Raw genomic sequence first — 12,059 nt, 5'->3', positions numbered from 1 at the left:
ACCAATCAACATGACCTCACCAACGCCAGTCAACATGACCTCACCACCAGTCAACGTAACCTCTCCACCAGTCAACATGACCTCACCACCACCAGTCAACATGACCTCACCTTCGCCAGTCAACATGACCTCACCAACGCCAGTCAACATGACCTCACCACCAGTCAATGTAACCTCTCCACCAGTCAACATGACCTCACCAACGCCAGTCAACATGACCTCACCAACGCCAGTCAACATGACCTCACCAACGCCAGTCAACATGACCTCACCTCCGCCAGTCAACATGACCTCACCAACGCCAGTCAACATGACCTCACCTCCGCCAGTCAACATGACCTCACCAACGACAGTCAACATGACCTCACCTCCACCAGTCAACATGACCTCACCAACGCCAGTCAACATGACCTCACCACCAGTCAACGTAACCTCTCCACCTGTCAACATGACCTCACCACCAGACAACGTAACCTCTCCACCAGTCAACATGACCTCACCACCACCAGTCAACATGACCTCACCTCCGCCAGTCAACATGACCTCACCTTCGCCAGTCAACATGACCTCACCACCAGTCAACGTAACCTCTCCACCAGCCAACATGACCTCACCAACACCAGTTACTTCTGTGACATTGCCGGGTAAGGCAACTTCAGCCAGTATGGCCTTTCCAGGCTTTGATTTTTCTTGTTATCACAACAGCTTTACGACCAGTCAATGAAATACTATTTTCTAGATAAAATAGAAATACATTTATCTTTTAATGCAGCTTGTTTTGCTATAAAATCATATTTGTTGGCGGTAAATATTGAATTAATTTACAGGTAATGCAAGCACTCCACCTGTAAATGTGACATCAGCACCACCAAGAATCACTAGCATTGCTGTTCCAACTACAACCAAAACACCTGCCCCACCACCAGAGTCACAAATTAAGTTGGAATTTAGGTTGGAACAAAATTTTACACCAGAGCTCACAAACATATCATCACCACAGTTCCGACAACTAGAAGAAAAAGTTTCAACACAGGTGAGTTTACAATTTCTTTTTAAAAATGAATCAATGAAATATATCGATTTTTTTTTTTTTTGCATCTTTTCAAAGTCACATTCTAAATAATAAATGAAACATTTAGACAATAGAACCTCAAACTCTGAAAATAGATTAAACTTTGATACCTGTTGTAGGAACAAGTTGTTAAGATACTGTGGCAGGTAATATAATGGTAGGTAGGTAGGTATATACTTTATTAATCCCTGAGGGGAAATTTTTTAATAATAATATACACTGTTAATGCGCAGTTAAAAAAATGATTTCACTTAAAATATAAAAACATATCATTTAAGATGGATGAAACATACACATACTAAAATATTTAGAGAATTTTCAAACACCACCTAACACTTTTCTCAAGAGAAACCTTGGGTCTCCTATTGTGGCTAACTGGTTGGTGCAAACTCCACACAGGCACAAATGCTGTCAGCGAAAAACAGAGTAAAACTGAAAGTATATGGGCGAGTTGAGGAAATATGAGGAAAAGGTTATATTCATTGAATATTTTGAAATGTTATACATGATCTATATATTTATGTTTTTCCATAATATTCATTCACAGCTCAACGCAGTCTATACACAAACATACGGATCTCTCTTCAATCGCACTGTCATCAATGGATTCAGGTATACTATTACATGTTAATAACCTGTATATACTTGTTTGCTAATGTACCATTTTTTCTTTGGCCAGTTATATCGATTGAGAGGAATAATTCCTTTGTTTTTTGGTAATTATATGGTTTATCATTGGTATTTTGGGTGTTCCAATATTTATGAACTAGGGGTAGAATGGTTCGCCAACCGAGTGGGCTCTCTGGTCACTGTTCGGGCATGTCTCTATTGTTTGGTACTGTCACACTGACAGCAGAAATAGACTGGACCCAGATACATAACTAAGGACAAGGTTACACAGGTTAACATTACCAAAAGTGTAATGAACTGATCTGAAAACCATGACCAAAATGGTACAAAACTGTAATAGGAACCAAACTGATATGAGCCACGGCAATTATGAACAGATGTAAACCAATTGTTTCCTCAATGTCGTGGAGCCTTAGGTAAACAACAATGGCCATAACAGTCAAATAAAATAAAGTATCTTATTTAATACTTCTGTTGCAGTCAAGGATCCGTTGTGGTAGATGCTGAGCTGATATTTAATAATGTGACAACACTACCAAATGCCAGTTCTGTGGCGGAAGCTTTAACAACTGCTGTTGCCAGTGGAAATGTTACCCTCAATGTTAACACATCATCGATCATTACAGCAGGTAAAGCTATTTATTGAGTGCTACATTTTGAGAAACATTTTTTGCAAGCACATAATGAATGTATAATTTCAAGAATATAATTGAAGGACAACACAATCACTTATTTGACAATTGTTGTTTTCAGTTGTGTTGGCACCAACCCAAGCGCCAACCACAGCTGTACCTTCAACAGTGGTGCTTTCAACTGCCACATCAGGTATTATTATGATACAACAGTTCATGAAATTATAACTCTGTTTAGATTAACAGATCAAATAAGGATCAAATCACCACTTAGAGATAATGGAATAACAGGATTGTAAGACAAGTTTACTAACACCTGTACAGTATGAATTATTCTGCCTTAAAGGGATCTGTGGTTGTAGACATTGATAAGTTGTGAGGAAAATGTTGTATCTTATTAACTTAATCAAAATATTCCACCACCAGTTAACCAAACTTCACCACCACTCAATGCAACCTCATCACCAGCAATCAACATAACCTCACCACCTCTCAATGCAACCTCATCACCAGTCAACATGACCTCACCACCACCAGTCAACATGACCTCACCTCCGCCAGTCAACATGACCACACAAACGCCAGTCAACATGACCTCACCACCAGTTAATGTAACCTCTCCACCAGTCAACATGACCTCACCACTACCACTCAACATGACCTCACCACCACCAGTCAACATGACCTCACCTCCGCCAGTCAACATGACCTCACCAACGCCAGTCAACATGACCTCACCACCAGTCAACGTAACCTCTCCACCAGTCAACATGACCTCACCACCACCAGTCAACATGACCTCACCTTCGCCAGTCAACATGACCTCACCAACGCCAGTCAACATGACCTCACCACCAGTCAACGTAACCTCTCCACCAGTCAACATGACCTCACCTTCGCCAGTCAACATGACCTCACCAACGCCAGTCAACATCACCTCACCACCAGTCAACGTAACCTCTCCACCAGTCAACATGACCTCACCACCACCAGTCAACATGACCTCACCTCCGCCAGTCAACATGACCTCACCAACGCCAGTCAACATGACCTCACCACCAGTCAACATAACCTCTCCACCAGTCAACATGACCTCACCACCACCAGTCAACATGACCTCACCTCCGCCAGTCAACATGACCTCACCAACGCCAGTCAACATGACCTCAGCACCACCAGTCAACATGACCTCACCTCCGCCAATCAACATGACCTCACCAACGCCAGTCAACATGACCTCACCACCAGTCAACGTAACCTCTCCACCAGTCAACATGACCTCACCTTCGCCAGTCAACATGACCTCACCAACGCCAGTCAACATCACCTCACCACCAGTCAACATAACCTCTCCACCAGTCAACATGACCTCACCACCACCAGTCAACATGACCTCACCTCCGCCAGTCAACATGACCTCACCAACGCCAGTCAACATGACCTCAGCACCACCAGTCAACATGACCTCACCTCCGCCAATCAACATGACCTCACCAACGCCAGTCAACATGACCTCACCACCAGTCAACGTAACCTCTCCACCAGTCAACATAACCTCACCACCACCAGTCAACATGACCTCACCACCACCAATCAACATGACCTCACCAACGCCAGTCAACATGACCTCACCACCAGTCAACGTAACCTCTCCACCAGTCAACATGACCTCACCACCACCAGTCAACATGACCTCACCTTCGCCAGTCAACATGACCTCACCAACGCCAGTCAACATGACCTCACCACCAGTCAATGTAACCTCTCCACCAGTCAACATGACCTCACCAACGCCAGTCAACATGACCTCACCAACGCCAGTCAACATGACCTCACCAACGCCAGTCAACATGACCTCACCTCCGCCAGTCAACATGACCTCACCAACGCCAGTCAACATGACCTCACCTCCGCCAGTCAACATGACCTCACCAACGACAGTCAACATGACCTCACCTCCACCAGTCAACATGACCTCACCAACGCCAGTCAACATGACCTCACCACCAGTCAACGTAACCTCTCCACCTGTCAACATGACCTCACCACCAGACAACGTAACCTCTCCACCAGTCAACATGACCTCACCACCACCAGTCAACATGACCTCACCTCCGCCAGTCAACATGACCTCACCTTCGCCAGTCAACATGACCTCACCACCAGTCAACGTAACCTCTCCACCAGCCAACATGACCTCACCAACACCAGTTACTTCTGTGACATTGCCGGGTAAGGCAACTTCAGCCAGTATGGCCTTTCCAGGCTTTGATTTTTCTTGTTATCACAACAGCTTTACGACCAGTCAATGAAATACTATTTTCTAGATAAAATAGAAATACATTTATCTTTTAATGCAGCTTGTTTTGCTATAAAATCATATTTGTTGGCGGTAAATATTGAATTAATTTACAGGTAATGCAAGCACTCCACCTGTAAATGTGACATCAGCACCACCAAGAATCACTAGCATTGCTGTTCCAACTACAACCAAAACACCTGCCCCACCACCAGAGTCACAAATTAAGTTGGAATTTAGGTTGGAACAAAATTTTACACCAGAGCTCACAAACATATCATCACCACAGTTCCGACAACTAGAAGAAAAAGTTTCAACACAGGTGAGTTTACAATTTCTTTTTAAAAATGAATCAATGAAATATATCGATTTTTTTTTTTTTTGCATCTTTTCAAAGTCACATTCTAAATAATAAATGAAACATTTAGACAATAGAACCTCAAACTCTGAAAATAGATTAAACTTTGATACCTGTTGTAGGAACAAGTTGTTAAGATACTGTGGCAGGTAATATAATGGTAGGTAGGTAGGTATATACTTTATTAATCCCTGAGGGGAAATTTTTTAATAATAATATACACTGTTAATGCGCAGTTAAAAAAATGATTTCACTTAAAATATAAAAACATATCATTTAAGATGGATGAAACATACACATACTAAAATATTTAGAGAATTTTCAAACACCACCTAACACTTTTCTCAAGAGAAACCTTGGGTCTCCTATTGTGGCTAACTGGTTGGTGCAAACTCCACACAGGCACAAATGCTGTCAGCGAAAAACAGAGTAAAACTGAAAGTATATGGGCGAGTTGAGGAAATATGAGGAAAAGGTTATATTCATTGAATATTTTGAAATGTTATACATGATCTATATATTTATGTTTTTCCATAATATTCATTCACAGCTCAACGCAGTCTATACACAAACATACGGATCTCTCTTCAATCGCACTGTCATCAATGGATTCAGGTATACTATTACATGTTAATAACCTGTATATACTTGTTTGCTAATGTACCATTTTTTCTTTGGCCAGTTATATCGATTGAGAGGAATAATTCCTTTGTTTTTTGGTAATTATATGGTTTATCATTGGTATTTTGGGTGTTCCAATATTTATGAACTAGGGGTAGAATGGTTCGCCAACCGAGTGGGCTCTCTGGTCACTGTTCGGGCATGTCTCTATTGTTTGGTACTGTCACACTGACAGCAGAAATAGACTGGACCCAGATACATAACTAAGGACAAGGTTACACAGGTTAACATTACCAAAAGTGTAATGAACTGATCTGAAAACCATGACCAAAATGGTACAAAACTGTAATAGGAACCAAACTGATATGAGCCACGGCAATTATGAACAGATGTAAACCAATTGTTTCCTCAATGTCGTGGAGCCTTAGGTAAACAACAATGGCCATAACAGTCAAATAAAATAAAGTATCTTATTTAATACTTCTGTTGCAGTCAAGGATCCGTTGTGGTAGATGCTGAGCTGATATTTAATAATGTGACAACACTACCAAATGCCAGTTCTGTGGCGGAAGCTTTAACAACTGCTGTTGCCAGTGGAAATGTTACCCTCAATGTTAACACATCATCGATCATTACAGCAGGTAAAGCTATTTATTGAGTGCTACATTTTGAGAAACATTTTTTGCAAGCACATAATGAATGTATAATTTCAAGAATATAATTGAAGGACAACACAATCACTTATTTGACAATTGTTGTTTTCAGTTGTGTTGGCACCAACCCAAGCGCCAACCACAGCTGTACCTTCAACAGTGGTGCTTTCAACTGCCACATCAGGTATTATTATGATACAACAGTTCATGAAATTATAACTCTGTTTAGATTAACAGATCAAATAAGGATCAAATCACCACTTAGAGATAATGGAATAACAGGATTGTAAGACAAGTTTACTAACACCTGTACAGTATGAATTATTCTGCCTTAAAGGGATCTGTGGTTGTAGACATTGATAAGTTGTGAGGAAAATGTTGTATCTTATTAACTTAATCAAAATATTCCACCACCAGTTAACCAAACTTCACCACCACTCAATGCAACCTCATCACCAGCAATCAACATAACCTCACCACCTCTCAATGCAACCTCATCACCAGTCAACATGACCTCACCACCACCAGTCAACATGACCTCACCTCCGCCAGTCAACATGACCACACAAACGCCAGTCAACATGACCTCACCACCAGTTAATGTAACCTCTCCACCAGTCAACATGACCTCACCACCACCAGTCAACATGACCTCACCTCCGCCAGTCAACATGACCTCACCAACGCCAGTCAACATGACCTCACCACCAGTCAACATAACCTCTCCACCAGTCAACATGACCTCACCACCAGTCAACGTAACCTCTCCACCAGTCAACATGACCTCACCTCCGCCAGTCAACTTGACCTCACCAACGCCAGTCAACATGACCTCACCACCAGTCAACGTAACCTCTCCACCAGTCAACATGACCTCACCATCAGTCAACGTAACCTCTCCACCAGTCAACATGACCTCACCACCACCAGTCAACATGACCTCACCTCCGCCAGTCAACATGACCTCACCAACGCCAGTCAACATGACCTCACCACCAGTCAACGTAACCTCTCCACCAGTCAACATAACCTCACCACCACCAGTCAACATGACCTCACCACCACCAGTCAACATGACCTCACCTCTGCCAGTCAACATGACCTCACCAACGACAGTCAACATGACCTCACCTCCGCCAGTCAACATGACCTCACCAACGCCAGTCAACATGACCTCACCACCAGTCAACGTAACCTCTCCACCAGTCAACATAACCTCACCACCACCAGTCAACATGACCTCACCACCACCAGTCAACATGACCTCACCTCTGCCAGTCAACATGACCTCACCAACGACAGTCAACATGACCTCACCTCCGCCAGTCAACATGACCTCACCAACGCCAGTCAACATGACCTCACCACCAGTCAACGTAACCTCTCCACCAGTCAACATTACCTCACCACCACCAGTCAACATAACCTCACCTCCGCCAGTCAACATGACCTCACCAACGCCAGTCAACATGACCTCACCACCAGTCAACGCAACCTCTCCACCAGTCAACATGACCTCACCACCACCAGTCAACATGACCTCACCAACGCCAGTCAACATGACCTCACCACCACCAGTCAACATAACCTCTCCACCAGTCAACATGACCTCACCACCACCAGTCAACATGACCTCACCTCCGCCGGTCAACATGACCTCACCAACGCCAGTCAACATGACCTCACCACCACTCAACATAACCTCTCCACCAGTCAACATGACCTCACCACCAGTCAACGTAACCTCTCCACCAGTCAACATGACCTCACCTCCGCCAGTCAACACGACCTCACCAACGCCAGTCAACATAACCTCACCAACGCCAGTCAACATGACCTCACCACCAGTCAACGTAACCTCTCCACCAGTCAACATGACCTCACCACCACCAGTCAACATGACCTCACCTCCGCCAGTCAACATGACCTCACCAACGCCAGTCAACATGACCTCACCACCAGTCAACATAACCTCTCCACCAGTCAACATGACCTCACCACCAGTCAACGTAACCTCTCCACCAGTCAACATGACCTCACCTCCGCCAGTCAACATGACCTCACCAACGCCAGTCAACATGACCTCACCACCAGTCAACGTAACCTCTCCACCAGTCAACATAACCTCACCATCAGTCAACGTAACCTCTCCACCAGTCAACATGACCTCACCACCACCAGTCAACATGACCTCACCTCCGCCAGTCAACATGACCTCACCAACGCCAGTCAACATGACCTCACCACCAGTCAACGTAACCTCTCCACCAGTCAACATGACCTCACCACCACCAGTCAACATGACCTCACCACCACCAGTCAACATGACCTCACCTCTGCCAGTCAACATGACCTCACCAACGACAGTCAACATGACCTCACCTCCGCCAGTCAACATGACCTCACCAACGCCAGTCAACATGACCTCACCACCAGTCAACATAACCTCACCACCACCAGTCAACATGACCTCACCACCACCAGTCAACATGACCTCACCTCTGCCAGTCAACATGACCTCACCAACGACAGTCAACATGACCTCACCTCCGCCAGTCAACATGACCTCACCACCACCAGTCAACATGACCTCACCTCCGCCGGTCAACATGACCTCACCAACGCCAGTCAACATGACCTCACCACCACTCAACATAACCTCTCCACCAGTCAACATGACCTCACCACCAGTCAACGTAACCTCTCCACCAGTCAACATGACCTCACCTCCGCCAGTCAACACGACCTCACCAACGCCAGTCAACATAACCTCACCAACGCCAGTCAACATGACCTCACCACCAGTCAACGTAACCTCTCCACCAGTCAACATGACCTCACCACCACCAGTCAACATGACCTCACCTCCGCCAGTCAACATGACCTCACCAACGCCAGTCAACATGACCTCACCACCAGTCAACATAACCTCTCCACCAGTCAACATGACCTCACCACCAGTCAACGTAACCTCTCCACCAGTCAACATGACCTCACCTCCGCCAGTCAACATGACCTCACCAACGCCAGTCAACATGACCTCACCACCAGTCAACGTAACCTCTCCACCAGTCAACATAACCTCACCATCAGTCAACGTAACCTCTCCACCAGTCAACATGACCTCACCACCACCAGTCAACATGACCTCACCTCCACCAGTCAACATGACCTCACCAACGCCAGTCAACATGACCTCACCACCAGTCAACGTAACCTCTCCACCAGTCAACATGACCTCACCACCACCAGTCAACATGACCTCACCACCACCAGTCAACATGACCTCACCTCTGCCAGTCAACATGACCTCACCAACGACAGTCAACATGACCTCACCTCCGCCAGTCAACATGACCTCACCAACGCCAGTCAACATGACCTCACCACCAGTCAACGTAACCTCTCCACCAGTCAACATAACCTCACCACCACCAGTCAACATGACCTCACCACCACCAGTCAACATGACCTCACCTCTGCCAGTCAACATGACCTCACCAACGACAGTCAACATGACCTTACCTCCGCCAGTCAACATGACCTCACCAACGCCAGTCAACATGACCTCACCACCAGTCAACGTAACCTCTCCACCAGTCAACATGACCTCACCACCACCAGTCAACATGACCTCACCTCCGCCAGTCAACATGACCTCACCAACGCCAGTCAACATGACCTCACCACCAGTCAACGCAACCTCTCCACCAGTCAACATGACCTCACCACCACCAGTCAACATGACCTCACCAACGCCAGTCAACATGACCTCACCACCACCAGTCAACATAACCTCTCCACCAGTCAACATGACCTCACCACCACCAGTCAACATGACCTCACCTCCGCCTGTCAACATGACCTCACCAACGCCAGTCAACATGACCTCACCACCACTCAACATAACCTCTCCACCAGTCAACATGACCTCACCACCAGTCAACGTAACCTCTCCACCAGTCAACATGACCTCACCTCCGCCAGTCAACACGACCTCACCAACGCCAGTCAACATAACCTCACCACCAGTCAATGTAACCTCTCCACCAGTCAACATGACCTCACCACCACCAGTCAACATGACCTCACCTCCGCCAGTCAACATGACCTCACCAACGCCAGTCAACATGACCTCACCACCAGTCAACGTAACCTCTCCACCAGTCAACATAACCTCACCACCACCAGTCAACATGACCTCACCTCTGCCAGTCAACATGACCTCACCAACGACAGTCAACATGACCTCACCTCCGCCAGTCAACATGACCTCACCAACGCCAGTCAACATGACCTCACCACCAGTCAACGTAACCTCTCCACCAGTCAACATGACCTCACCACCACCAGTCAACATGACCTCACCTCCGCCAGTCAACATGACCTCACCACCAGTCAACATAACCTCTCCACCAGTCAACATGACCTCACCACCACCAGTCAACATGACCTCACCTCCGCCAGTCAACATGACCTCACCAACGCCAGTCAACATGACCTCACCACCAGTCAACGCAACCTCTCCACCAGTCAACATGACCTCACCACCACCAGTCAACATGACCTCACCTCCGCCAGTCAGCATGACCTCACCAACGCCAGTCAACATGACCTCACCACCAGTCAACGTAACCTCTCCACCAGTCAACATGACCTCACCACCACCAGTCAACATGACCTCACCTCCGCCAGTCAACATGACCTCACCACCAGTCAACGTAACCTCTCCACCAGTCAACATGACCTCACCACCACCAGTCAACATGACCTCACCTCCACCAGTCAACATGACCTCACCAACGCCAGTCAACATGACCTCCCCACCAGTCAACGTAACCTCTCCATCAGTCAACATGACCTCACCACCACCAGTCAACATGACCTCACCTTCACCAGTCAACATGACCTCACCACCACCAGACAACATGACCTCACCACCAGTCAACGTAACCTCTCCACCAGTCAACATGACCTCACCACCACCAGACAACATGACCTCATCACTAGTCAACATAACTTCACCACTTCTCAATGCAACCTCAGCGCCCCCACTTACCACAATGTCACCACCAGGTAATTCAAAGTCTCCCACAGTCAATACATCACCACTGGTTGATTTTACTTACTAAATAAAACTTTGTGTTTCATGACATGACATCAGTACCAAAACCGTCCTAACTGACCGGCACCTTGTAATTGTAAACTTAATTAATATTTCATATGCTTCTAGGAAATGTAACCTCTCCACCAGCAAATGGAACATCAGTACAACCAGTTATCACCACTGGTGCTCCGGCTACAACAGCTGCCCCATCAGCAGAATCAAGGATAATGCTGGGATTTAGATTGCAGCAAAACTTTATACCAGAACTTGAAAACAAATCCTCTCAAGAGTTTCAGACTTTAGCAAACGAAGTGGTAACATCAGTAAGTACCTCAACATTTTTGTTTTCCTTAATTCCACTCTAAATGAAATAATAATACCAGTTACTAAACATATGCAAAGGATTTTGTACTGGTCAACAATGGGAATTCCCCCCTGTAACACACTGCAACACTAGTGAGTAATGTATTAATGAGTAAGCATTAATTGGAAAAAGGTCATACAGTACATCCATATTTTAGCAAACCTGTGCTAATAAGCATGTAGAAAGTGGGCATACATTATGCAACTTTGAAATAATTCAGGAAAATGGATAACTAAATTGTCATACTGTGCTTATAACATTTCTGGCACATTTTTCATCATTCAGTTTAGATATTATTTGAACTGCCTGTCATTTTCCTTTTC

General features: G+C 45.6%; 1 protein-coding gene across 1 annotated transcript; it reads left to right on the top strand.

The window, feature by feature from the left end:
• Window positions 1–461: 461 nt before the first annotated feature.
• Window positions 462–11,613, top strand: LOC138208680 (uncharacterized). Its single transcript, XM_069166748.1, has 10 exons — window positions 462–644; window positions 828–1,033; window positions 1,620–1,684; window positions 2,183–2,331; window positions 2,456–2,527; window positions 2,761–3,077; window positions 5,542–5,606; window positions 6,378–6,449; window positions 11,189–11,341; window positions 11,499–11,613. The coding sequence occupies exons 1-10, from the start codon at window positions 491–493 to the stop codon at window positions 11,611–11,613; spliced, it is 1,368 nt and encodes a 455-aa protein (XP_069022849.1). The 5' UTR covers window positions 462–490.
• The last annotated feature ends 446 nt before the right edge of the window (window positions 11,614–12,059 follow it).

This window comes from Embiotoca jacksoni, unplaced genomic scaffold (assembly GCF_022577435.1).
Source record: "Embiotoca jacksoni isolate LCO1_2020_lvr unplaced genomic scaffold, fEmbJac1.0.p SCAF_4, whole genome shotgun sequence".
NCBI classification, from domain to species: Eukaryota; Metazoa; Chordata; class Actinopteri; family Embiotocidae; genus Embiotoca; species Embiotoca jacksoni.
The sequence above is the reverse complement of the archived record's forward strand: the minus strand, read 5'-3'. Positions and strand labels throughout refer to the sequence as shown.

Coding starts and splice junctions, on each gene's coding strand:
- LOC138208680 (XM_069166748.1), top strand. CDS start 491: ATGACCTCACCACCACCAGTCAACATGACCTCACCTCCGCCAGTCAAC. Junction 645..827: donor TACTTCTGTGACATTGCCGG/GTAAGGCAACTT, acceptor ATTAATTTACAG/GTAATGCAAGCACTCCACCT. Junction 11,342..11,498: donor TACCACAATGTCACCACCAG/GTAATTCAAAGT, acceptor ATATGCTTCTAG/GAAATGTAACCTCTCCACCA.